Source organism: Tinamus guttatus, unplaced genomic scaffold, assembly GCF_059628265.1.
Source record: "Tinamus guttatus ecotype Peru unplaced genomic scaffold, ASM5962826v1 Tinamus_guttatus_pri_ptg000932l, whole genome shotgun sequence".
In the NCBI taxonomy this organism is placed as follows: domain Eukaryota; kingdom Metazoa; phylum Chordata; class Aves; order Tinamiformes; family Tinamidae; genus Tinamus; species Tinamus guttatus.
Genome location: NW_028289466.1, coordinates 100,758 through 127,997, shown reverse-complemented (window position 1 = coordinate 127,997; position 27,240 = coordinate 100,758). Strand labels below are relative to the sequence as shown.

Genomic DNA, 27,240 nt, shown 5'->3' with positions numbered 1-27,240 from the left:
CCTCGGACGCCTGGGCCCCTCCTGCAGGTGCCCCCCCCCCCCGGACGCCTGGGCCCCCTCCCTCCTCCTCCTCTTCTCCCCCCCCCCCCCCACCCCGGACGCCTGGGCCCCTCCATGGTGCGTGGGGGGGGGTCTCAGCAACTCCCCCCCCCCCCGGACGCCTGGGCCCGGTGGGCGGGGCCTGTCTGGCTCCGCCCCCTCCCCCCCCCCCCTTCATCTCCATCCTCGGACCTGCCGCAGCGCCAGAACCGGAGCCGAACCGGAGCCGAACCGGAGCCGAACCGGCTCGAACCAAACCCGAACCGGACCCGACCCGGCTCGGAGGGAACCGAACCGGACCCGAACCGGCTCGGAGCGACCCGAACCGGCTCCGAAGGCAGCGGGGCTTAAGGCGGGCGGGGAGGGGGGAGCCGAAGCGGTTCCGAAGGGACCCGAATCACCCCCCCACAGGCAGCTCCGAGCGCCCCCGAGGGGACCCGAGCGGCTCCGAAGGGACCCGAAGGGACCCGAACCCCCCCCCCCAAGGGCCCCCGACAGGCTCCGAAGGGACCCGAGCGCCCCCCCCGAGGGGTTCCGAGGGGACCCGAACGCCATGGCCACCCCCACGGAGGCTGCGCAGCGCGGTGAGGGACCCCCCCCCAAAATGGGGACCCCCCCCATCACCCCCCCCACATTGGGACCCCCCCCCAAATTGGGGCCCCCCCCCATCAAACTCAGGGACCCCCCCCATCACTTTGGGGGACCCCCCCAACAAGAGGGACCCCCGCCAGGCACCAGGGACCCCCAGATGGGCACCCAAAGGCGTCCCCCCCGCCTTCCCCACTAAACGCCATCATTCCGCTCCAGAGTGAACGGTGGTGCATAGTATTGGGGGGGGGGGGCACACAGGGGACCCCTCCCTGCCCCATGCAAGAGGGACCCCCCCCCCCCCACCCAGCACCCAAAACCAGCACCCATGGGATCCCCCCCCCCCACAACCCCCTAATGCCCCCCAAATTGGCACCCAAAGGTGCCCCCTCCGCCCCCCACTCCAAATCCAGTCCCCCCCTCCCAATGAAACCTTCCCCTGCCATTGCTGGCCATCATTCCGCTCCAGAGTGAACGGTGGTGCAGAGCGCGGGGGGGGGGGGTTGCCCAGGGGGGACCCCCCCCCCCCCCCACGGGGCTGCGGCGCTGCTGACTCAGCAGCCCGGACGCCTGGGCCCCCCCCCACCCCCTCCTTCCTCCTGCCCCCCCCCCAACCCGGACGCCTGGGCCCCTCTAACCTCCCCCCCCCCCCCAGAAGCGGCTCGTGCCAACGACCCCTTCGCCTATGGTGAGTCGGGGGGATTTGGGGCATTTGGGGCGGTTTTGCGGCGTTTGGTGGGGGGAGTCGGGGCATTTGGGGCGGATTTGGGGGTTTTGGGGGGCGTTTTGGTGCCTGGGGTGTTTTGGGGGGGAATTTGGGTGGGTTTGGGGGCATGGGGGTTTGGGGACAATTGGGGGGGATTTGGGGCAATTTGGGGCGTTTGGAGGTGTTTTGTGCAGGGGGATTTGGGGTTATTTGGGGGCATTTTGGAGCATTTTGAAGCAGGGAGGTTTTGGGGGAAATTCAGGGGGTTTTGGTGCATGAGGGATTTGGGGCTTTATTGGGCAGTTCTGGGGTATTTGGGATGATTTGGGGTGGTTTTGGGGGTGGTTTTCAGCATTTTGGGGGGGTATATGAGAAAATTGGTGGTTTGGGGCATTTTGGGGTGTTTTGGCGCAGAGAGGATTTGGGGGTAATTCAGGGGGGTTTTAGTGCATGGCAAATTTGGGGGGTTCAGTGCAGAGCTGGGGGGATTTGGGGGTATTTTAGGGCGTTTTGGTGCAGGAGGGATTTGGGGATATTTTGGGAAACTTGTTTTTTTGGTGCAGAGAAGTTTTTTGGGGGGGATTCAGGGTGTTTTGGTGCGGGAGAGATTTGGGGCTTCACTGGGAGTTTTGGGGTGATTGGGGGTTTTGGGGCATTTTGGGGGGTTCTGCATTTAGGGTGGGGTTGGAGCCCGAGAGATTTTGGGTTCTTTTGGGGGCATTTTGGTGCAGGGAGGATTTGGGGGTGATTCAGGGGCGTTTGGTGCATGACAAATTGGGGCCTTCAGTGGCGAATTTGGGGGTATTTGGGGGCATTTTAGGGGGTTTTGGCACACGAGGGATTAGGGGAACCTGGGAATGTTTCGGTGCGGGAAGTTTTGGGGGGGATTCAGGGGGTTTTGGTGCATGAGGGATTTGGGACTGAAGTGGGGGGATTTGGGGCTGTTTTTGCAGGGGGGTTTGGGGGTGAATTCAGGGTGGGGGGGCATTTTGGAGTGTTGGGGAATTCGGGGGCATTCGGGGGTATTTGGGGGTGTTTCGGGGTATTTGAGGGGTATTTAAGGGGTTTGGGGGGTATTTTGAGGAAGTTTTGAGAGGATTTGGGGTATTTGGGGGGCTAATTGGGGTATTTTGGGAGCTGGGGGGTTATTTAGGGGTGTTTAAGGAGCTGGGGGACTGTTTGGGGGCCTGGGGGCTGTTTTGGGGTGTTTACTGCTGTTTTGGGGTTCTTGGGGGGTATTTTGGGGCATTTTGGGGCATTTGGGGGATATTTGAAGGGCTCTGGGGTTGTTTTGGGGGACTCTTGGGGGTGCAGGGGCTGTTTTAGGGAGGTTTTGGGGTATTGAGAGAGTTTGGGGGTGTTTGGGGGGTATTTGGGGGCTGTTTGGGGGTGTTTGAGGTTGGTTTGGGCGTATTTGGGGGTTCTGGGTCTCTTTTGGGGGGTCTTTGGGGTTTTGGGGGTCATTTGGGTGTTATCTCGGGTTCCAGGGGCTCTTTCTGGGACGTTTTGGGGATATTTGGGGGGCTTGGGGGCATTTTGGGGTATCCTGGACATTTTGGGGGTATTTGAGGGTTGTTTGGGAATATTTTGAGGCATTTTGTGGGAATTCGGGGGTGTCTTGGGTGGTTTGGGGACATTTTTGTGTGTTGGGGGTTTTGGGGGTATTTGGGTCTGTTGGGGGGTGCTTGGGGCCGTTTTGGCAGGTATTTGGGGAGTTTTGGGAGTATTTTGGTGGTGTTTGGGACCCTTTTGGGGTGTTTGGGGGTATTTATGGTCGTTTTGGGCTGTTTTGAGCCATTTTGGGGGTGTTTGGGGCCATTTTGGGGTATTTGGGGCTGTTTAGGGGGTATTTGAGGGGTGTTTGGGGTGGTTTGGAGGTGTTTTTGGGGGGTGTTCGGGACTGTTTTGGGGTGTTTGGGGTGGTTTAGGGCGTATTTTGGCTGTGTTTGGGGCCGTTTAGGGGTATTTGAGGGGTGTTTGGGGGTGTTTTGGGGGGTGTTCAGGCTGTTTTGGGGTGTTTGGGGGTGTTTTGGGGTGTTCGGGACTGTTTTGGGGTGTTTGGGGTGGTTTAGGGCATATTTTTGGCTGTGTTATTTGGGCTGTTTGGGGTATTTGAGGGGTGTTTGGAGTGGTCAGGGGTGTTTTGGGGGGTGTTTGGGCTGTTTTGGGATGTTCGGGGTGGTTTAGGCATATTTTGGCTGTGTTTGGGGCCGTTTAGGGGTATTTGAGGGGTGTTCAGGCTGTTTTGGGGTGTTTGGGGGTGTTTATGGGTGTTTCGGGGGGTGTTCGGGTCTGTTTCGGGGTGCTCGGGGCTGTTTTGGGGTATTTTGGGGTGTTCCGGTGCTGCCCGTCCCCCAGACTACGAGACCCTGCGCCTGGCCGGGCTGGTCCTCTCCATCGCCATGTTCGTGCTGGGCGTCCTCGTGGCCCTCAGTGAGCCAAAACCGCCCCTTTTCACCCCAAAATACCCCCAGAACCCCCCCCCAACCCTGCCTTGAAACCCTCAGGACCCCCCCCGGGACCCCAAAATACCCCCAGGACCCCTCGGATCCCCCCAAAATGCTCCTCCCCCCATGTCCTTGTCATCCCCAGTGAGACCCAAAACCACTTGAATTCACCCCAAAATCCAGCCTGATTCCCCCCCTGTAGCCCCCAAGATGCCCAAATACCTCCTGGGACCCCCCAAAACTCCCCCCCAGCATCATTTCCACCCTCTGCGAGCCCAAAACCCCTGGGATTTGCCTCAAAATGCACCTGGGGTCCTCATAGCCCTTGGTGGGACCCCCCCCCCACCTCCAAATCACTCCCAAATTCCCAATTCTCCCTAAAATCCCCCCAAACTCCCCCATCTCCCCCCCCCTAACGGCAGCTTCTCCCCCCAGGTAAGAAATTTAAGTGCAAAAAGTCGGAGCCCAGGTGAGGGGGGGGGCACCCATGGGGACCCCCCCCCAAAAAATGGGGACCCCCCAATGGGACCCCCCCTTGATGTAACCCCCCCCCCGGGTCCTCCTCCCATGGGATCCCCCCCCATTGGGACCCCCTATGGGGACCCCCCCACCATTACGGGACCCTCCCCATTATTGGGCCCCCCCCAAAATGGGGACCCCCCATGGGGACCCCCTACCCTTATTGATGCAACCACCCCCCCCCCCCCCGGGTCCTCCTCCCACGGGATCCCCCCCCATTGGGACACCCCCTATGGGGACCCCCCCCCATGGGGACCTCCCCTTATCTACAGGATCCCCCCCATCATGGCCCCCCCATCCCATGGGGACCCCCCCAAATTGAGACCCCTCCCCATTGATGTCACTGTCCCCCGGGTCCTCCCCCAATGAGATTTCCCCCCCCAAAATGGGACCCCCCCATCTATGGGACCCCCCCCCATGGGGACCCCCCTGCCAAGTGGGACCCCCCCCTATCTATGGGCCCCCCCCCCCCACTTATGGGACCCCTCCTGATGGGAGGTCCCCCAATGGGACCCTCCCCACCCCATGGGCCCCCCCTACTTATGGGACCCCCCCCATCTATGGGACCCCCATATGGGCCCCCCCCACACCCTATAGGGACCCCCCCCCCATGGAGCCTCCCCCCATGTGACACCCCCCCCCCCCACAGCCCTCCGGACCCGCGACAGGCGGCCAAGACCCCCGGTGAGGGGGGGAAATGGGGAGTTTTGGGGTGAATTGGGGTGTTTTGGGGGTAAATGTGGATGTTGGGGGGAAAACTGGGAGTTTGGGGGTAAATCTGCTTGTTGGGGGGAATCTGGTTTTTTGGGGTGAATTGCGGTCTTTTGGGGTAAATGTGGGTGTTCGGGGGGAAATCCGGGGGATTGGGGGTGAATTTGGGTGTTTTGGGAATAAATGGGGGTGTTGGGGGAGAAATTGGGAAGAAGGGGCGGGGTTCAGAGTAAATTTGGGGGGTAAATGGTTTTTTTTTGGGGGGGGGTGCTGGGGTCTCCCGGACGCCGGGGCCCCTCACCGCCCCCCGGCCCCTCACCGCCCCCCCCTCCCCCGCAGCCCCCGCGGGGCCGTAGCCCCCCCAGGACGGAGCCGGAGCCACCGCGGGGGGGGCGAGGGGGGGAGCGGCGTGGGGGGGTCCGGGGTCCCCCCCCCCCAAATAAAGAGCCACTTTCGTACCCCAAAGCCAGAGACTCGTTGGGGGCCCCGGCGTCCGGGGGGGGCCCAGGCGTCCGGCCCCCCCCGCCTTGAGACCCCCCCAAAGGGCCCCCCCCAATCGCCCCTCTCCCCCCATCCAAGTGCCCTCCCCCACGGGATCCCCCTCCCGGCCCCGCCCCTCCGCTCCCGGCCCCGCCCCTCCGCTCTCGGCCCCGCCCATCGCCCCGCCCCTTCCCTCCGGGCTCTGCCCCCCCCGCAGAATTAAAGGCTCCTCCCACCCGCTTCTTTGACGTCATCGCAGGGGCGGGGCGGGGAGCGCGGCGGGCCCCGCCCCCGGCGCCGCCGCCCAATCGCCGCGCGCCGCCGCTTCCCCGCGCTCTCAGGCCCCGCCCCCTCCTAGACGGACCACAAGGGGTGCGGAGCGGCGACCCCCGGGGGGGCCCAGGCGTCCGGGAGACACGTGACACCAAAACGGAAACGAATCAGCACATTTGGGGGTCAAAACGCGACTTTTGGGGCTGAGAAGGCTTGGGGGGGGGGGGGAACTAGCTGAATTTTGGGTCCAAAATCGATAGTTTAAGGCCAAGAGAGGAGTTTGGGGACCAGGAGTCGTTTTGGGGCAAAAAAGCGAGTTTTCGGGTCAAGAGGCACTTCTTCCTTGGGAGCCGTTTTAGGGCCAAAAGTTGATTTTTTTAGGCTGAGAACTTGGGGTTTTTTTTGAATCAAGAGCCCATTTTCAGGACCAAAACCCTGTTTTTTTTCAGCCAAAAGCAGTTTGGGGATCCGATTTTGGGGGCCAAAAGATGATGGGGGGGGGGGGGGGCTGACTCCAACCCCCCCTTGGTTTGGGAGACGATTTGGGGCCAATTTGGGGACTGTTTTGTCGAGCTCAAAACTCGTGTTTTTTGGGCCAAAAGCAGCAGTTTTAGATCACCAGGGGATCTGGGGGCATTTGGGGCCATTTCAGGGCGTTCCGGGCATTTCAGGGTGTTTGGGGGCATTTTGGGGCTCTTTTGGGGTGTTCTGGGTCCATTTCGGGCCATTTCAGGGGTGTTCCAGATCCCTTTGGGTCATTCCGGGTCCATTTCAGGCTGTTTCAGGTCCATCTTGGGTCCAGTCCGGGTCACTCTGGGTGCATTTTGGCCATTCCAGGTCCATTTTGGGTCCATTTTGGGTCCGTTTCGGGTCGTTCTGGGTCCGTCAGCCCCAGCAGGGGCGCCAGGGTGACGCGGGGCCGCCCCAGGGTGACGATGGGCCGGGGGGGGCCACACGATGAGGGCGGCCGGAGCCACCGGCGCCCGCGGACCCCCGGGACCCCCCGGCACCCGCAGCCGCCCGGGGGGGCCCTGCAGCCCGGGGGGGGCCGGAACCGCCTGAAACAGCCCCAAAACAACCCTCAGACACCTCGAAACGGCCCCAAAACGCCCCGAAATACCCCCAAAACGCCCCCCCAAAACACCAAAATGCCCTAGAATGCCTCCAGACACCCCAAAACAGCCCGAACTACCCCCAGGGACACCCAAACACACACAAAAAAACCCCAAGCAGCCCCAAAATACCCCAGGGGACCCCAGTGATTACCCCAAATGCTCCAGAATGGCCCAAAGGGCACCCCAAAATCCCCCAAACACCCCAAAATGCTACAAAAGCAACAAAATGCCCCAAATCAACCCCAAACACCCCCAAATACTTCCCAAAAACCCCAAACTGTCTCCAAACACCCCAAAATACCTCTCAATGCTCAAAATGCCCCTAAACACCCCCAAATAGTCCCCAAAGCAAAGAAAATACTCCCCCAAAAGCCATAAAATACCCCCAAATGCCCTCAGATTCCCCCCAAACAGCCCAAAATGCTCCCAATGGCCCCAAACACTCCAGAACATCCCCCCAAAAGTCACCAAAGTAGCCCAAAAGGCTCCAATTGTCCCCCAAACCCCAGAAAACCTCCTGAAATCCCAAAGTATCCCCAAAATGTTCCAGGAAAAAAACCCAAATAGTCCCAAACACCCCTGAAAAAAAAACAAAAACCCCCAGAAATACCTGAAAGTGCCCCCAAAACCCCCAAATCCGCCAGAAACGCCCCCAAAACAGCCCCTTTACCTGCACCCGGGGCCGCTTCTTGCCCTTGGTGGCCCCGCGCCGCTTCCTACAGCCGCAGAGCCGCCCCATGGCCCCCAAAACCACCCGTTTTCGGGAAAAAAAAGAAAAAAATAATAATAAAAAAAGTAATCAAATAATAATAAAAAAAATAATCAAAAAATAGTAAAATGTGTGTGCGGGAAACCCACCCCTAAATGACCTAAAAGAACCCGCCCTGGTGACCCCAAACCTCCCTGTTGGTCTGTCCCCGCTGTCCCAAATTGCTTTATTCTTCCCCCAAAAACAAACCCTCCTTTTTTTTTTAAAAAAAAACGCCCCAAATAGCCGTTTTTCGCCCCAAAACGGCGCCGCCGTTACCTGCGCGAGGACCGAGCAGCTCTGGGGGGACACGGGGGTTTTTAGGGCGACGTCCCCAAACCCGGGGCGCTTCGGCCCGAACCAGCTCCCCAAAAGGGCGTCATTTGCGCCCAAAATAGGCGCTGACGTCACGGCCCCGCCCGCCGCAATTAGCGCTAATTAGAGGCGACGCCGGAAGTCGCTCATTTTCAGGGCGTTTTCGGGCATTTTTTGGGGGTGTTTTCGCTCCTTCCGGGTGTTTTTGGAGGTGATGACGCGGGGGGGGCGGGGGGTTGTCACCTGCCGGACACGGTGACGTCACTGGGTGGCCCCGAAGGGGGGACACGGTGACATTGGGGACATCCCCGGCGGGGGGGGACACCCCGTCCATGGGGACATCGTGGTGACACAGGGGGACACGGTGACGTTGGGGACATCCTGGGGGGGGACACCCCGTCCATGGGGACATTGTGGTGACACGAGGGGGGACACAAGTGACGTTGGGGGACACCCTAGGGGGGGACACCCCGTCCATGGGGACATTGTAGTCACATGGAGGGACACGGTGACACTGGGGACATCCTGGGGGGGACACCCTGTCCATGGGGACATTGTGGTGACACGAGGGGGGACACAAATGACGTTGGGGACACCCTAGGGGGGGACACCCCGTCCATGGGGACATTGTAGTCACATGGGGGGACACGGTGACACTGGGGACATCCTGGGGGAGGACACCCCGTCCATGGGGACATCGTGGTGACACAGGGGGACATGGTGACACTGGGGACATCCTGGAGGTGGGGGGGGGGGGCACCCCGTCCATGGGGACATTGTAGTCACATGGGGGGACACGGTGACATTGGGGACATCCTGGGGGTGGGGGGGACACCCCATCCATGGGGACATCGTGGTGACACAGGAGGGGACACAAGTGACATTGGGGACATCCTGGGGGAGGACACCCCATCCATGGGGACATCGTAGTGACACAAGTGACATTGGGGATGTCCCAGTGAGCCCCCCCCCCCTTGTCCCCATGACCCTGGGGACATCCCCGTGTCCCTCCCACTGTCCCCGCCCGGACGCCGGGGCCCCCAGTGAGCGGAGCCGCCTCTCAAAGGGGCAGTTTATTGGGGACAGGGGGGAGGGGCCATTTGGGGACATTCCGGGGGGAGGGGGGACACCCCCCCCCCCCGTCCCTCCATCCCCTTCCCCCCTGGGGGGTTATTGCAAAGTGAGGAGGGGGGAGCCCGGGGGGCCCCCCCGAAAGTGCAAATCGAGTCGCCGGGCGGGGGACGTTGGGGACAACGGGGTCCCCCCCCGTGTCCCCCCGGTGCCACCCGGCCATGCAGCGCGTTGTCCCCAGCGTGTCCCATGCAAGCGAAGCGCGTCCCCCCCCCCCCCCCGCCCCCTTCCCAGCGTCCCCGGCAGTGGCTCATGCTGGCGGTGACAACGGTGACAGCGGTGACACGGTGGCGGCGGTGACGTCACTCGGCCACCTGCACCCCCGTGCAGTTCTCCTTGCTCTCCGACGTGATGGCCAAGTACTCGGAGCTGCGGGGACGTCACCCGGGGACGTCACCCGGGCGGCCCCGGTGTCACCTCCGTGTCCCCAGGGCCACCCCCACCCTGAGCCCATCCCCATCCCGATCCCGTCCCCATCCCCATCCCCATCCCCATCCCGGTCCCATCCCCATCCCCATCCCGATCCCGATCCCATCCCCATCCCCATCCCCATTCCGGTCCCATCCCCATCCCAATCCCATCCCCATCCTGGTCCCATCCCCATCCCAGTCCCATCCCCATCCCTATTCCGATCCCGATCCCATCCCCATCCCATCCCCATCCCGGTCCCATCCCCATCCCGGTCCCATCCTCATCCCCATTCCGGTCCCGTCCCCATCCCCATCCCGGTCCCATCTCCACGTCCCCCCGGTCCCCGCAGCGGTGCTGGTGACAGGGACGGTGACAGGGATGGTGACAGGGATGAGGATGTTGACGGTGACAGTGATGGTGACGGGGACACTGACGGGGATGGTACTGGTGACAATGACGGTGACGGGGATGGTGATAGTGTCAGTGGTAGCGACAATGACGGTGACGGGGATGGTGACAATGATGGTGCCAGTGACAATGATGGTGTGGGGGACAGGGATGGTGACAATGATGGGGATGGGGACGGTGCCGGTGACAATGATGGTGATGGGGACCGTGATGGATGGGGATGGTGACAGGGATGGTGACAATGATGGTGATGGGGATGGTGACAATGACGGTGACGGGGACAGTGACGGTGACAATGACGGGGACGGCGGCTGCTCACGCGTTGTCCGGTGCCGGCGCGGCGGCGGCCGCCGCCACCTTGCGGTAGCAGTAGAGCATCTCAGCGGCCAACCACACCGTGAGCACCACGATGAGCACGTACATCATGACCTCCGACACCACCGACGCCATGTCCCGCGTGGCTGTGGGCGGGGTCAGCGAGGACACGCCCCCGCGCCCGCAGCTCCGCCCCCCGGCCCCATAACTCCTCCTTCAGACCCCATTGCCCAAGCTCGGCCCAGGGTCCCACCATCTCCCCGCCTCCACCATCACCCCTAGCTCCGCCCTAACCACACCCCCCACCATAACCCCACCCCCAGACTCCGTAACTCCTCCCACAGAACCCATAGCTCCTCCCATAGACCCCATAACTCCACCCTGAGACCTCCCAACCTCAACCCAACGCCCTCTACCACCCCCAACCACCATGACCACCAACCACCACCCTCAACCATCAACCCCAACCTCAACAACCCCCAACCACCCCCAGACCCCATAACTCCTCCCACAGAACGCATAGCTCCTCCCATAGGCCCCATAACTCCTCCCCCAGACCCCATAGCTCCTCCCCTGGACCCTGTAGCTCCTCCCCCAGACCCCATAACTCCTCCCCCAGACCCCCTAGCTCCTCCCCCAGACCCCCTAGCTCCTCCCCCAGGGCCCGTAGCTCCTCCCCCAGGGCCCGTAGCTCCTCCCCTGGACCCCATAACTCCTCCCCCGGAGCCCACAGCTCCTCCCCCAGACCCCGTAGCTCCTCCCCCATGCCCCGTAGCTCCTCCCCCAGACCCCGCAGCTCCTCCCCCACACCCCATAGCTCCTCCCCCATGCCCCGCGGCTCCTCCCCCATGACCCGTGGCTCCTCCCCCATGCCCCGTGGCTCCTCCCCCATTCCCCGTGGCTCCTCCCCATGACCCGTAGCTCCTCCCCCATGACCCGTAGCTCCTCCCCCATGCCCCGTGGCTCCTCCCCCAGACCCCGTAGCTCCTCCCCCATGCCCCGCGGCTCCTCCCACAGACCCCCTAGCTCCTCCCCCATGCCCCATAGCTCCTCCCCCACGCCCCGCGGCTCCTCCCCCCGCCCCGCGGCTCCTCCCCCACGCCCCGTGGCTCCTCCCCCATGCCCCGCGGCTCCTCCCACAGACCCCGTGGCTCCTCCCCCCGCCCCGCGGCTCCTCCCCCACGCCCCGTGGCTCCTCCCCCATGCCCCATAACTCCTCCCCCAGGGCCCGTAGCTCCTCCCCTGGACCCCATAACTCCTTCCCCAGACCCCGTAGCTCCTCCCCCACGCCCCGTGGCTCCTCCCCATGCCCCGTAGCTCCTCCCCCACGCCCCGTAGCTCCTTCCACAGACCCTATAGCTCCTCCCCCACGCCCCGTGGCTCCTCCCCCACGCCCCGTGGCTCCTCCCCCACGCCCCGTGGCTCCTCCCCCATGCCCCGTGGCTCCTCCCCCATGCCCCGTAGCTCCTCCCCTGGACCCCATAACTCCTTCCCCAGACCCCATAGCTCCTCCCCCCCGCCCCGCGGCTCCGCCCCGCGCACCCTTGCTGACGACGGCCAGGCGGATGGTCTTGTTGAGCGCCAGGCTGTAGACGTAGCCCTCGAAGGTGAGGTTGCGCTCCACGCGGCACACGTAGTCGCCCGCGTGCCGGGCCGACACGTTGGTCAGCAGCACCGACAGGTCCTGCAGGTCGCGGGTGCCGCGGGAGCCGTTCCAGACCAGGACCCCCGCGAAGCGCCCGTCCGCCACCAGCACGGGGCCCTCGGGCTCGTAGCGCAGGATCTGCAACAGGCGGCGACACCCGCGCTGGTACCGGCGCCGTCAGCACCCGCCGGGGACACCCGCACGGGTACCGTCACCATCAGCATCCGCCGGTGACACCCGCACCGGTACTGGCACCGTCAGCACCCACCGGTGACACCCGCACGGGTACCGTCACCATCAGCATCCGCTGGTGACACCCGCACCGGTACCGGCACCGTCAGCATCCACCGGTGACACCCGCACGGGTACCGTCACCATCAGCATCCACTGGTGACACCCGCACCGGTACCAGCACCATCAGCATCCACTGGTGACACCCACACCGGTACTGGCACTGTCAGCACCCACCGGTGACACCCGCACGGGTACCATCACCATCAGCATCCGCTGGTGACACCCGCACCGGTACCAGCACCGTCAGCATCCACCAGTGACACGCGCACGGGTACCAACACCGTCAGCACCCACCAGTGACACCCGCACGGGTACCAGCACCATCAGCACCCACCGGTGACACCCGCACCGGTACCGGCACCGTCAGCATCCATGGGTGACACCCGCACTGGCACCACCACTGTCACCATCAATGGCCGCGTGGGGACAGGGTGGCCCATGGGGACTCGGCACCATCCCCACTGTCACCCTCACTGGGGAGGAACAGCCCGAGAGCAACACCGGCCACCCAGGGTGATGGACACTGTCACCCTAGGGTGGTGCTAGGGCACTTGTCACTGCGACTGTCACCAACACCGGGGACAGCCTTCTGGCAACACCCGTACGGGGACAGGAGACAGGAGCTACAGCTACCGCAACCCTCCATGGCCGCCCCTGTGCAGCCTCCCCGACCCGTGCGGGTGTCCCCCGATGGTTGTCACCTCCTGGTGCGACTGTACCTTCTCAAAGGTGTCCTCCGTCGGGGTGTACCTCAACCCTCCACGTCCCTCCCGCGGCCTCCCCGACCCGTGCGGGTGTCCCCCCCGTGCGGGTGTCGCTCCGAGGGTTGTCACCCGGCGCGGCGGTACCTTGTCGAAGGCCTGGGCGCCCTCCGTCCGGCTGTACCTCAACCCTCCACGTCCCTCCCACGGCCTCCCCGACCCGTGCGGGTGTCTCCCCGTGCGGGTGTCTCCCCCGTGCGGGTGTCGCTCCGAGGGTTGTCCCCCCATGCGGGTGTCTCCCCGTGCGGGTGTCCCCGCCGTGCGGGTGTCGCTCCGAGGGTTGTCACCCAGTGCGGCGGTACCTTGTCGAAGGCCTGGGCGCCCTCCGTCCGGCTGTACCTCAACCCTCCACGTCCCTCCCGCAGCCTCCCTGACCCGTGCGGGTGTCTCCCCCCGTGCGGGTGTCCCCCCCGCGCGGGTGTCGCTCCGAGGGTTGTCCCCCCGTGCGGGTGTCTCCCCCCGTGCGGGTGTCCCCACCGTGCGGGTGTCGCTCCGAGGGTTGTCCCCCCGCGCGGGTGTCGCCCCGAGGGTTGTCACCCCGTGCAGGTGTCTCCCCCCATGTGGGTGTGCCCGCCATGCGGGTGTCGCTCTGAGGGTTGTCCCCCCGCGCGGGTGTCGCCCCGAGGGTTGTCACCCAGCGCGGCGGTACCTTGTCAAAGGCCTGGGCGCCCTCCGTCCGGCTGTACCTCAACCCTCCACGTCCCTCCCGCGGCCTCCCCGACCCGTGCGGGTGTCTCCCCATGCGGGTGTCTCCCCGTGCGGGTGTCACTCCGAGGGCTGTCCCCCCGTGCGGGTGTCTCCCCCCATGCGGGTGTCCCCGCCGTGCAGGTGTCGCCCCGGGGGTTGTCCCCCCGCGCGGGTGTCGCTCCGAGGGTCGTCACCCGGCGCGGCGGTACCTTGTCGAAGGCCTGGGCGCCCTCCTCGCGGAAGAACCACTCGCTCAGGGCCTCGGCCGCCGTCTCGCTGCGGCGCTTGCAGGAGATGCAGAGCAGCTTGAACGGGGCGCCCAGGACGGCCTCGGTGTGCGAGGCCACCTCCACGCAGCCGCCGTGACAGCCGCACACCGCTGGGGACAGGGGACACGGGTGTCACCAACAACGGGCACAGCCGCCGTGACAGCCGCACACCGCTGGGGACAGGGGGACACATGGGTGTCACCAACAACGGGCACAGGGGACACAAGTGTCACCAACAACGGGCACAGCCGCCGTGACAGCCGCACACCGCTGGGGACAGGGGGACACATGGGTGTCACCAACAACGGGGACAGCCGCCGTGACAGTCGCACACCGCTGGGGACAGGGGGACACGGGTGTCACCAACAACGGGGACAGGGGACACGGGTGTCAACAACAACGGACACAGCCGCCGTGACAGCCACACACCGCTGGGGACAGGGGGACACATGGGTGTCAACAACAATGGGGACAGGGGACACGGGTGTTACCAACAACGGGGGGATGGGTGTCACCAACAACGGGGACAGCCGCCGTGACAGCCGCACACCGCTGGGGACAGGGGACACATGGGTGTCAACAACAATGGGGACAGGGGACACATGGGTGTCAACAACAACGGGCACAGCCGCCGTGACAGCCGCACACCGCTGGGGACAGGGGGACACATGGTGTCACCAACAACGGGGGGACGGGTGTCACCAACAATGGGGATGGGTGTCACCAACAATGGGGATGGGGGACGCGGGTGTCACCAACAACAGGGACGGCCCCCGTCACAGCCACACAGCGCTGCGGGGACAGGGGGATGGGTGTCACCAACAATAGAGACAGGGGACACGGGTGTCAACAACAACGGGGGGACGGGTGTCATCAACAACGGGGACAGGGGACACGGGTGTCACCAACAATGGGGACAGGGGACACGGGTGTCAACAACAATGGGGACAGCCACCGTGACAGCCGCACACCGCTGGGGACAGGGGACACATGGGTGTCACCAACAATGGGGACAGGGGACACGGGTGTCACCAACAACGGGGACAGCCGCCGTGACAGCCGCACACCGCTGGGGACAGGGGGACACACAGGTGTCACCAACAACGGGGACAGGGGACACAAGTGTCAACAACAACGGGGACAGGGGACACGGGTGTCACCAACAACGGGCACAGCCGCCGTGACAGCCACACACCGCTGGGGACAGGGGACACATGGGTGTCACCAACAATAGAGACAGGGGACACGGGTGTCAACAACAATGGGGGGACGGGTGTCACCAACACCGGGACAGGGCACGGGTGTCACCAACAACGGGGACAGGGGACACGGGTGTCAACAACAACAGGGGGACGGGTGTCACCAACAATGGGGACAGGGGGGTCACCAACACTGGGGACAGCCGCCGTGACAGCCGCACACCGCTGGGGACAGGGGACGCGGGTGTCACCAACAACACCAGGGATTGGGTGTCACCAACAATGGGGACAGCCGCCGTGGCAGCCGCACACCGCTGCGGGGACAGGGGGACGCGGGTGTCACCAACAACACCAGGGATTGGGTGTCACCAACAATGGGGACAGCCGCCGTGACAGCCGCACACCGCTGGGGACAGGGGACGCGGGTGTCACCAACAACACCAGGGATTGGGTGTCACCAACAATGGGGACAGCCACCGTGACAGCCGCACACCGCTGCGGGGACAGGGGGACGCGGGTCACCAACGAGGGGACAGGGGACACAGGGGACACGGGTGTCATCAACAGGGGGACAGGGACACGCAGGTGTCACCAACACCGGGGACAGCCCCCGTCACAGTTGCGTGCCGCTGCGGGGACAGGGGGACGCGGGTGTCACCAACAACGGGGGACACAGGTGTCACCAACACCGGGGACAGCCCCCGTCGCAGCGGGGACAGAGACACGTGGGTCACCAACGGGGGACGGGACACAAATGTCACCAACACCGGGGACAGCCCCTGTGACACCCTGACGCTGCTGTGGGGACACAGGTGTCACCGACAGGGTGTCACCAACGGGGGACAGGGGACACACGTGTCATCAACGGGATATCACTCACAAGGGGGACACCCCCACGTCACACTGTGACACTTCTATGGGGACATGGGGGACATGGGAGTGTCACCAATGAGGTGGCACCAACACCGGGGACAGCCCCCGTGACACCTCTATGGGCCAGGGGACACGGGAAACACGAATGTCCCCAACAGGGTGTCACCGCACTGCAGACACCCGTGTCACACCCTGACACTGCTACGGGGGACGGGGTGACACTGGTGTCCCCAATGTGTCACCAGGGACACCCCCACAGGCCACCTGAGCCCTGCGAGTGTCACCAAGGGAGGGGACAGCGCCCGGACACCCCTATGGGGACAGGGGTGTCACCGGGGGGGGGACATGGCACCCCCAGGTGTCCCTGTCACCGCCGTGTCACCAGGGGGAGGGGGACGCGCGGGTGGCGCTGGCATCACCGCATGGTCCCCAAGGGGGGGGGTGGCACTGCGACACGGCTGCGGTGGCACCGGGGGGGGGACCCGGGTGGCAGCAAAGGGGACACAGGGGACATCGCGGTGGCACCGGGGAGGGGAAAAGGGACCTGGGGGTGGCACTTGGCTGGGGGACACATGGGACCCCGTGGTGGCACTTGGGGGGACACGCGGTGCCACCGGGGGGGACACAGGATGCAGAGGGGACAGAAAAGGGGACACAGGAATAAAGGACCCCGTGGTGGCAGGGGGGGACATTGGGGACACTGCGGTGGCATTTGGAAGGGGACGGACACGGGACTCGGGTGGCACCTGCGGGGACACAGGGGGGACCCCACGGTGGCACTGGGGGGGGACGGCAGAGGTGACAGTTCCTGCAGGACGGGGACAGGGGGGACACGGGGCCGGGGGGGAGGTGACAGGGGCCGCGCAGGGGACAGCGGCGCCGGCCAAGGAGGTGGCACCGGCCAAGGAGGTGACAGGGGCCGCGCGGGGGACACTGGGCGGGGGGGGGGACTGCGGGGGGGGGGACAGGGGACATTGAGGGGGACACAGGGGACATTGCGGGGGACAACAGGGGACACGGGGGGGGCGCGGAGGGGGGACAAGGGACATTGAGGGGGACACAGGGGACACTGAGGGGGTCCCTGGGCGGGGGGTGGTGACACGGGAGGGACATTGAGGGGGGACAAGGGACATGGGGGGGGCGCAAAGGACACATGGGGGGGGAACGAGGGGACAGGGGACACCGGGGGGACACGGGGGGGACACAGGGGACACTAGGGGGAAAAAAGGCGACACCGGGGGGACACAGGGGACACTGGAGGGACACAGGGGGACACGGGGGGGACAGGAGGACACAGGGGGGATACAGGGGGGATACAGGGGACACAGGTGACACTGGAGGGGCACAGGGGGACACAAGGGACATTGGGGGACACAGGTGACACCGGGGGACACAGGGGGCCACTCACCCAGCAGGAGGCCGAGCAGCAACGAGGGGCCGCGCGGGGCCATGGCGGCGGCCCGGCCCGGTCCGATGCGGTTCGGCTCAGTCGAGTCCCGGGTCGGGTCTCGGTTAGGGCCCCGTTGCGGTCTCGGTTCGGTCCGGTTCGGCCCGGGTTCCGGTCTCGGTTCGGCCCGGTTCGGGTCCCGGTTCGGCCCTCAGCTCCTGGCCGCCCCCCCGCAACCCCCCGGCCGGGCCATGAAGGAGCAGCGGGAGGAGGGGGGGGGGGGGGGGGAAGGGGGGGGGAACCGGACGCCTGGGCCCCCCCCGCCTCTTGCGGGGGGGGGGGAACGAGGAGGAAGGCGGGGGGAGCCCCTCACGGCATGGCCGGTTCGGGGCCGGTTCGGGGCCGGTTCGGGGGCTTCGGGTGGGCTCGGAGGGGCTCGGGTGGGTTCGGGTGAGCTCGGCGTCTCCGGGCTCTCCTCGGCTCCGCTCGGCGCCGCTTCGGGTCCCTTCGGTTCCGCTTCGGGTCCCCTTCGGCTCCTCTTCGGGTCCCCCCGGCGCCGCTTCGGCTCTGCTCGGCTCCTTCCGCCTTCCCTCGGCTCGGCGCACTGCGGCGGCGGCGTCACGTGACCAATCCCCCCCCCCCCCCCCCGCAGGTTCGCGCTCCCCGAGGAGGGAGGGGCCGCCCGTGACGCAGCCGCCCCAAATTCGGGCAGTTTCACCCCAAAATCCGCGGATAAAAACGCTCCGTCCCCCCTGGTGCCGAAATTCTGTGATTTAACCCCAAATTCGCTACCACTTTCTCACCTCGGACTCCCAAATCTCCCTTTTTTTTCCCCCAGATTCACCCTGCCTGGACCCCAAATGCTCCTAATTCCGCCCCCCCCCCATTCCCCCAGGCACCAAACTCCCCAATTTTCCCCCAAATCTCCCTCTCCAGACCCCAGATATTTCTGATTTACCCCCAAATCCCTCATGGCCTCCCAAATCGCCCTGATTTTCCCCAAATTTCCTCCCCTCTGATGCCAAATCTCTGTAATTTCCCCCAACCTCCCCAAAATTTCTCTTTTCACCCCAAATTCTCTCCCAGACCCCAATTCCTCCTCATTTCTCCCCAAATTCCTCCTCCCTTGACCCCCACCCCTCCTCGCAACCCCCCAAATTTCTCATTTTCACCCCAAATCCTTCCCCAGGCCCCAAATACCCCATTTTTCCCCCAAAGGCACCCCTCAGTGTCCTCCCACATGTCCCTGTGTCCCCACTGACGTCATCGTGTCCCCAGGATGTCCCCAAGGCCACCCCGTGTGTCCCCATTGCCATTATCGTGTCCCTGTGTCGCCAGGTTGTCCCCACGGACGTCCCCAAAGCCCTATGGTCAAGCTCATGTCCCCAAGGCCACCCCCTCAGATGTCCCCAGGTCCCTTAGGGCACCTTTGTGCCACCCCCGTGTCTCCAACACGCACCCCGAGGTCCCCAGTTCTGTCCCCAAGTCCTTGGGGCCACCTGCAGGGTTGTCCCCATGTCCCCAAGGCCACCTCCATGGTCATCCCTATGTCCCCAACACTGTCCCCACGTCCCCCTCCAGGGTCCGGCCCATGTCCCCATTGCTGTCCCCATGTCCCCATTGCTGTCCCTGTGTCCGCAGGGCCACCCTGAGGCTCCTCCTCATGTCCCCAGGATCACCTCCATGGTCATCCTCATGTCCCCATGACCGTCCCCATGTCCCCAGCACTGTCCCTGTGTCCCCACATCTCCCTCCAGGCTCCTGCCCATGTCACTATCACTGTCCCCATGTTCCCAGCACTGTCCCTTTGTCCCAAGGGCCACCCCGTCACTGTGCCCATGTCCCCAGCGCTGTCCCCATGTCCCCATTGCTGTCCCTGTGTCTGCAGAGCCACCCCCAGGCTTCTCCTCCTGTCCCCAGGGTCACCTCCATGGTCATCCTCATGTCCCCATGACCATCCCCATGACCATCCTCATGTCCCCATGACTGTTCCTGTGTCCCAAGGGCCACCCCGTCACTGTGCCCATGTCCCCAGCGCTGTCCCCATGTCCCCATTGCTGTCCCTGTGTCTGCAGCGCCACCCCCAGGCTTCTCCTCCTGTCCCCAGGGTCACCTCCATGGTCATCCTCATGTCCCCATGACCGTTCCTGTGTCCCAAGGGCCACCCCGTCACTGTCCCCATGTCCCCGTCACTGTCCCCATGTCCCCAGCGCTGTCCCCATGACCGTCCCCATGTCCCCAGCACTGTCCCTTTGTCCCAAGGGCCACCCCGTCACCGTCCCCCTGTCCCCAGCGCTGTCCCCATGTCCCCAGCCCCCCCTTCACGAGACTCCCCAGCAGACGCGGGTGTCCCCGGGTACTTTATTGTCCCCACGGGTGTCCCCGCGGGCGCCCCCGGGCGCGTTCGTGTCCCCGCGTGTCCCCGTGTCACTTGTAGAACTCGTGCTCCTGCTCGTCCTTCCTGATGACCGTCTTGTAGGCGCGCTCGAAGTCCTTGGCCAGCACGATGTAGCGGTTCTCGCGCACGGCCAGCATGCCGCCCTGGGGACACGCGTGTCACCTCCCCTGCCACCTCCCAGGAGCGGGGACACGCGTGTCACCTCCCCTGCCACCTCCCCTGTCACCTCCCGTGTCACGTCCCGGGAGCAGGGACACGCGTGTCACCTCCCCTGTCACCTCCCGGGAGCGGGGACACGCGTGTCACCTCCCCTGCCACCTCCCCTGTCACCTCCCGTGTCACGTCCCGGGAGCAGGGACACGCGTGTCACCTCCCCTGTCACCTCCCGGGAGCGGGGACACGCGTGTCACCTCCCCTGCCACCTCCCCTGTCACCTCCCGTGTCACGTCCCGGGAGCAGGGACACGCGTGTCACCTCCCCTGTCACCTCCCGGGAGCGGGGACACGCGTGTCACCTCCCCTGCCACCTCCCCTGTCACCTCCCGGGAGCGGGGACACGCGTGTCACCTCCCTGTGTCACCTCTTGGGCGTGGGGACATGCATGTCACCTCCCATGTGTAAGGACATGCGTGTCACCTCCCTTGTGCCTAGGGACACTCGTGTCACCTCCCATGTGTGGGGACACATGGGTCACCTCCCCTGTCACCTCCCTGGTGTGCAGGGACACTCGTGTGACGTCCCTTGTGTTTGGGGACACTTGTGTCACCGCCCCGTATGTGGGGACACGCGTGTCACCTCCCCAGGTTGTCCCCTATTAGGGACACAGACAAATGGCACCTGTGTCACCTTCCCCAGACTGGGGACACTGCAAAGTGCCATCCGTGTCACCTCCCTGGGCGGGTGTCACCCGGTCGGGGACGCAGAGGGCACTGGGGGGGTGTGAGGGACCTGGGTCCCAGTGTCCCCAATGTCCCTGATGTCCCCAATGTCCCCAGTGTCCCCAAGTCACCCACCTCCTGGCAGATGGAGTTGATGTCGGCGCCCGAGATCTTGTCCGGCCGGGCCACGTCTGGGTGGTGTCAAGGACAGGGACGGTCCCCAACATCCCCTCCGCGTCCCCACGACGTCCCCGCGACATCCCCCATGTCCCCGTGATGTCCCCTAGCCCTGCGGTGTCCCCCATGTCCCCACGATGTCCTGGGTGTCCCCAGGATACAGTCCTCGAGGTCGACCTCCTCGGAGAGGTTCACCTTGTCCCTGTGTCCCCACCATGTCCCCTGTGTCCATGTCCCCACAATGTCCCTGTGATGTTCCCCATGTCCCCACAGTGTTCCAGGTGTCCCCACGTGTCCCCAGGATACAGTCCTCGAGGTCGACCTCCTCGGAGAGGTTCATCTGGCCCCTGTGTCCCCACCATGTCCCCTGTGTCCATGTCCCCACCATGTCCCTGTGATGTTCCCCATGTCCCCACAGTGTTCCAGGTGTCCCCACGTGTCCCCAGGATACAGTCCTCGAGGTCGACCTCCTCGGAGAGGTTCATCTTGTCCCTGTGTCCCCACCATGTCCCCATGTCCATGTCCCCACAATGTCCCTGTGACGTCCCCCGTTTCCTCAGGTGTCCCCAGGTGTCCCCATGTGTCCCCAGGATACGGTCCTCGAGGTCGACCTCCTCGGAGAGCTTCATCTTGTCCCTGTGTCCCCACCATGTCCCCGTGTCCATGTCCCCACAATGTCCCTGTGACGTCCCCCGTTTCCCCAGGTGTCCCCAGGTGTCCCCATGTGTCCCCCATGTCCCCAGGATACAGTCCTCGAGGTCGACCTCCTCGGAGAGCTTCATCTTGTCCCTGTGTCCCTACCATGTCCCCTGTGTCCATGTCCCCACCATGTCCCTGTGATGTTCCCCATGTCCCCACGATGTCCCCCGTTTCCCCAGGTGTCCCCAGGTGTCCCCCATGTCCCCAGGATACAGTCCTCGAGGTCGACCTCCTCGGAGAGGTTCACCTTGTCCCTGTGTCCCCACCATGTCCCCTGTGCCCATGTCCCCACAATGTCCCTGTGATGTTCCCCATGTGTCCCCACGATGTCCCACGTGTCCCCAGGTGTCCCCACATGTCCCCAGGATACAGTCCTCGAGGTCGACCTCCTCGGAGAGGTTCATCTTGCCGGTGATGGTGGAGAAGATGAGGCGCTTCTGGCGCCGGTCGGGCAGCGGGAACTCGATCTTGCGGTCGAGGCGGCCGGGCCGCAGCAGCGCCGGGTCCAGCGTGTCCGCCCGGTTGGTGGCCATGATCACCTGGGGGTGACAACACCCATGGGACACCCGCGGGGGACACCCCAACACCGAGGGACATTCATGGGAGCCTGGGGATGGCCCGAGGAACGGCGACACCGGAAGGTCCAAGGTGTCCGTGCGGTTGGTGGCCACGATCACCTGGGGGTGACACCCATGGGACCCCGGGCGCCCACCTTGACGTTGACGTTCTGGTCGAAGCCGTCCATCTGGTTGAGCAGCTCCAGCAGGATGCGCTGGACCTCGCGGTCGGCTGCAGGGACGGCGCCGCTGTCACCCCGGGGTGCCCAGGGCGCTGAGGAGGTCCCATCCCACCCCCCTCACTGGGAGGTGCCACCTCCTGCTCTAGGTTCTTCATCCCATGTCCCCCAAGGTGCCACCTTCACCCCAGGGTGCTGAGGAGGTCCCACCCACCAACCCTCATCATGAGGTGCCACCTCCCACCCGAGGGTCCCTACCCCATGTCCCCCACCCCAGGGTGCTGAGAAGGTCCCACTCCATGTCCCTCACCCCAAGGTGCCCCCTCCCACCCCATGTCCCTCACCCCATGTTCCCCATCCCACCCCATGTCCCTCACCCCAAGGTGCCCCCTCCAATCCCACGTTCCTCACCATGAGGTGCCACCTCCCACCCCACGTTCTCCATCCCACCCCATGTCCCTCACTGAGGTGCCACCTTCTACCCCCTGTCCTTCACCCCATGTTCCCCATCCCACCCCATGTCCCTCACCATGAGGTGCCACCTTCTACCCCCTGTCCTTCACCCCATGTTCCCCATCCCACCCCATGTCCTTCACCCCATGTTCCCCATCCCATGTCCCTCACCCCAAGGTGCCCCCTCCAATCCCACGTCCCTCACTATGAGGTGCCACCTCCCACCCCACGTTCTCCATCCCACCCCGCGTCCCTCACTATGAGGTGTCCCCTCCAATCCCATGTTCCTCACCATGAGGTGCCACCTTCTACCCCATGTCCTTCACCCCACGTTCTCCATCCCACGTCCCTCACTATGAGGTGCCCCCTCCAATCCCATGTTCCTCACCATGAGGTGCCACCTCCCACCCCGCGTCCCCCGCGCCGCTCACCGCCGGTCTGGGCGTCGAAGCGCTTGGTGGCGATGGCGTCGATCTCGTCGATGAAGATGATGGCCGGCGCGTTCTCCTTGGCCAGCCGGAAGACGTCGCGGACCATGCGGGGCCCCTCGCCCAGGTACTTCTGCACGAACTCCGAGCCCACCACGCGGATGAAGGCGGCTGGGGACACCCGCGTGGCCACCGTGGCACCTCACTGCCCTCGTCACCCCTGGGTGTCCCCAGCACCCTTGGGTGCCCCTGTTGCCCTTAGGTGTCTCCCCAGCACCTCTGAGACCCTCATGGTACCCCCGGGTGGCCCTCATTGCCCCCTGTCACCTCTGGGTGTCCCCAACACCTCTGAGACCCTCATGGTACCCCCAGGTGGCCCTCATTGCCCCCTGTCACCTCTGGGTGTCCCCAGCACCTCTGAGACCCTCACGGCACCCCCGGGTGCTCCTGTCACCCTTGGGTGTCCCCAGCACCTTTGGGTGCTCCTGGTCCCCCCTCGGGTGCCCCTCAGCCCCCCCCCGCTGCCCCCCAGGGTGTCCCCGTCCCCCCCAGGTGCCACCCATGGGTGCCCACCTGTGGTGTGATGGGCCACGGCCTTGGCCAACATGGTCTTGCCGCAGCCGGGGGGGCCGTACATGAGGACGCCACGCGGGGGGTCGATGCCGATCTGGAGGGCGGGGGGACACGAGGACGTGGTGACGTCACTGGTGACGTCATCAGCGGGGACGTCCCTGCCGCCCCGGGGCGCTCACCTGCTTGTAGAGCTCGAAGTGGGTGAGCGGCAGCTCCACGGCCTCGCGCACCTCCTGCTTCTGGATGTCCATGCCGCCGATGTCGGCGTAGACCACGTCGGGCTTCTGGTCTGCGCGGGGACGCGGGCGTCACCACGGGGCCACCACAGTGTCCCCAAACGGGGCCTGGGGCAACCGCGGAGTCCCCAGCCTGGTGCCACCAGGAGGTCCCCAGGGACCTTCCCACCCCAACTGTTGATCACGTTGACCCAATGTCAACCATCCCCTCAACCTGGTGCCACCAGGAGGTCATTGGGGCCTCCCCTGCTTCAACCGTTGACCCAATGTCAACCATCCCCTCAACCTGGTGCCACCAGGAGGTCATTGGGGCCTCCCCTGCTTCAACCGTTGACCCAGTGTCAACCATCCCCTCAACCTGGTGCCACCAGGAGGTCATTGGGGCCTCCCCTGCTTCAACCGTTGACCCAGTTTCAACCATCCCCTCAACCTGGTGCCACCAGGAGGTCAGTGGTGTCTCCCCTGCCCCAACCATTGGCCACGTTGACCCAACGTCCCCATGTCCCCACGCCGGTGCCACCGGGAGGTGCCGGGTCCCCACCTGAGCTCAGCATCATGATGCTGCTGTCGGCCTCGGGCGGCAGCACGTCCACCAGCGCGTTGCTGTGCTTGTGCAGGGCCACCGACGCGTTGGGCTTCAGCAGCTCCCGGTCGATGGTGCTCAGGATCCGCACGTAGTAGTTGGAACCTGCGCGGGTGGCCCTGGGGGTCCCCATTTGTCCCTGCAGGACCCTCCGCCCCGTGGTGGCCACGGCCACGTCTTGGAGGTGCCCCTGGCCTTGTGGATGTCCCCAGCTCTCCGTCCCCGTGACACCTCTGGTCTTCCTGATGTCCCCAGGCCACGTGTCCCCTCGTGTCCACCTCTATGTCCCCATGATACTTGGTGTCTTCTGGATGTCCCCATCTCTATGTCCCCATGACACTCTTTATCTTGTGCTTGTCCCCATGTCCCCTCCTGGCCACCTCTCTGTCCCCAAGACCTCGACCCCCTCAAGCCACCAGAGCCCATCCTTGTGTCCCTGGTGTCCCCAGCGACCCCATCCTCATGTCCCTGTCCTTGTGTCCCCGGCGTCCCCATCCTCGTGTCCCTGTCCTTGTGTCCCTGGCATCCACATCTTCGTGTCCCTGGTGTCCCTGTCCTTGTGTCCCCGGTGTCCCCATCCTCGTGTCCCTGTCCTTGTGTCCCTGGCATCCACATCCTTGTGTCCCTGGTGTCCCTGTCCTTGTGTTCCTGGCGTCCACATCTTCATGTCCCTGGCATCCCTGTCCTTGTGTCCCTATCCTCGTGTTCCTGGCATCCTCAGTGTCCCCATGTCCCCGCGTATCCCCATCCCCGGTGTCCCCACGCACCCGTGGTGGAGCCCACGATGGCCGTGCTCTGGTCCACGGCCTCCAGGAACTGCCCGATGACCAGCGGGATGCTCTGGATGCGCTTGACCTCCTCCTGCGCGTGCAGGAACTCCTTCTGCAGGTGCCGCTGCTCGTCCTTGATGTACTCCTCCTGCACGCCCAGGAACTCCAGCTCCTGCTGCAGCCGCTGCGCAGGGGGACGCGGGTCACCGCGGGGCCACCACGCGCTGCCCGAGCCCAGGGGACATCCCTGGGGCCACCAGACGCTCCTCAGGGCCATGGGGACATCTCAAGAGCCACTAGATGCTCCTCAAGGCCATGGGGACGTCCCTGGGGCTACCACATGCTCCTCATGGCCATGGGGACATCCCTGGGGCCATGGGGACATCACTGGGGCCATGGGGACGTTCCCAGGGCCACCACATGCTCCTCAAGGCCACGGGGACATCCCTGTGGCCATGGGGCCATCCCTGGGGCCACCAGACGCTCCTCAAGGCCATGGGGACATCTCAAGATGGTCCCCATGTCCCCGGGTCCCCAGTGTACCCCGTGTCCCCCCGTGTCCCCATGTCCCTCCCTGTCCCCCCGGGTCCCCATGTCCCCCCGGGTCCCCCTGTCCCCAGGTCCCCAGGGTCCCTCCGTGTCCCCATGTCCCCCCCTGTCCCCGTGTCCCACCTTGTAACGGCTGTAAAGGTCCTCCAGGTCCTCCATGTCCCCGGGTCCCCCTGTGTCCCCGTGTCCCCCCATGTCCCCGTGTCCCTCCACGTCCCCGGGTCCCTCCGTGTCCCCATGTCCCTCCCTGTCCCTCCCTGTCCCCGTGTCCCACCTTGTAACGGCTGTAAAGGTCCTCCAGATCCTCCGGCTCCGGCACCAGGAAGGAGAGGCCGCCGGGGGGGCGGGGGGCGGCCGAGGGCGGCAGCTCCTCCTGGAGGGGGGGGCCGGACGCCTGGGTCCCTCCGGGACGCCGGGGCCCCTCCCGGTCCCCCCCGGTCCCCCCCGGACGCCGGGGCCCCTTCCGGTCCCCCCCGGCCCCTCCCGGTCCCTCCCGGACGCCGGGGCCCCTCGCGGGGGGGGCGGGTGACTCGGCAGCTCCGGGGAGGGGGGGCGGTTGCGGGGGCAACCCGGGGAGTCACGTGGATTTGGGGGGACGGGGGGGGGTCCCCCCGTTGTCACGTGGTCCTGGGGGGGGGTCACGTGGCCGGGGAGGGGGTCCCACCTGCGCCTTCTCCGTCAGGATCCCGAGTTCCTCCATGTTCGGCGCGCGGGGCACGACGGGAGGCTCCGCCCCCTCCCGCCACAGGCCCCGCCTCTTCCTCCCCGGGCCCCGCCTCTCCCACCCCGGGCCCCGCCCCCTCCCGCCCCAGGCCCCGCCTCTCCCTCCCCGGGCCCCGCCCCCGTGTCCCCCTCTCCCGCCGCCCTCCCCGTTCTCCCCGTCCCCAAAATCTCTCCTTTTCCACCCAAACCCGCCCCCGCGGGGGGGGGGGATGTGCAGAGCAGCTTGATCAAAATCGCGAGTTTTAGCCCCAAAATGGAATGAGGGGGACCAGCCGCCTCTAACCCCCGCGGGTCTTGATAGAAAAGGGGGGTTTTTAGCCGCAAAGTGATGGGGGGAAAAAATGCAAGTTTTTAATGCGAGGGCAAGACGCAGAAATCGCGGGTGTTTTCGGGCCAGATCCCTGTTTTTCGCCACTTTTGGGGTCCCCCCCTTTTGGTGGGGGGGGTTCAGGGCCCCCGGATGCCTGGGCCCTCTGGAAGGCTCCCCCCCACCTGCCTGGTGATGACGTCACGGCTCTGACGTCACAGTGTGAACCCGCAGGGGCTGCTGGGAAGGGGGTCGGCGATGCCGCGTGCGGGAGCCGTGAGTGACGTCACGGGGTCACGCGCGTCACGGGGTCACGCGTGTCACGGAGGGCAGCCCGGGTCAGGCTGGTGCCCCTTGGCCAATGGGGGCAGGTTTGGAGGCCCTGGAGGCCCCGTGGGAGGCCCTGGAGG

At 65.2% G+C, this 27,240-nt stretch overlaps 3 protein-coding genes across 4 annotated transcripts; 1 reads left to right on the top strand and 2 right to left on the bottom strand.

Annotated features, from left to right (window-relative positions):
• The first annotated feature begins 582 nt into the window (after positions 1 to 582).
• On the top strand, positions 583 to 5,403 carry FXYD7 (FXYD domain containing ion transport regulator 7). Its single transcript, XM_088538150.1, has 6 exons — positions 583 to 623; positions 1,283 to 1,315; positions 3,692 to 3,766; positions 4,216 to 4,249; positions 4,949 to 4,983; positions 5,350 to 5,403. Exons 1-6 carry the CDS (start codon positions 593 to 595, stop codon positions 5,364 to 5,366), a joined length of 225 nt encoding a protein of 74 aa, XP_088394276.1. The 5' UTR covers positions 583 to 592; the 3' UTR covers positions 5,367 to 5,403.
• A 3,963-nt stretch (positions 5,404 to 9,366) lies between these two features.
• Positions 9,367 to 17,398, bottom strand: SCN1B (sodium voltage-gated channel beta subunit 1). Its single transcript, XM_088538151.1, has 5 exons — positions 17,343 to 17,398; positions 13,803 to 13,972; positions 11,749 to 11,989; positions 10,211 to 10,352; positions 9,367 to 9,441 (listed from the first exon to the last, which is right to left on the bottom strand). Exons 1-5 carry the CDS (start codon positions 17,383 to 17,385, stop codon positions 9,375 to 9,377), a joined length of 663 nt encoding a protein of 220 aa, XP_088394277.1. The 5' UTR covers positions 17,386 to 17,398; the 3' UTR covers positions 9,367 to 9,374.
• A 2,342-nt stretch (positions 17,399 to 19,740) lies between these two features.
• Positions 19,741 to 26,532, bottom strand: PSMC4 (proteasome 26S subunit, ATPase 4). 2 transcript variants are annotated; one of them, XM_088538144.1, is made up of 11 exons: positions 26,465 to 26,532; positions 26,075 to 26,173; positions 25,249 to 25,435; positions 24,440 to 24,586; positions 23,842 to 23,951; positions 23,663 to 23,756; positions 23,093 to 23,260; positions 22,185 to 22,261; positions 21,843 to 22,011; positions 20,732 to 20,787; positions 19,741 to 19,862 (listed from the first exon to the last, which is right to left on the bottom strand). In XM_088538144.1, exons 1-11 carry the CDS (start codon positions 26,498 to 26,500, stop codon positions 19,749 to 19,751), a joined length of 1,257 nt encoding a protein of 418 aa, XP_088394270.1. In that variant the 5' UTR covers positions 26,501 to 26,532; the 3' UTR covers positions 19,741 to 19,748. The 2 variants fall into 2 exon arrangements, with proteins under 2 accessions (XP_088394270.1, XP_088394271.1); XM_088538145.1 differs by lacking the exon at positions 26,075 to 26,173.
• Positions 26,533 to 27,240: the final 708 nt, after the last annotated feature.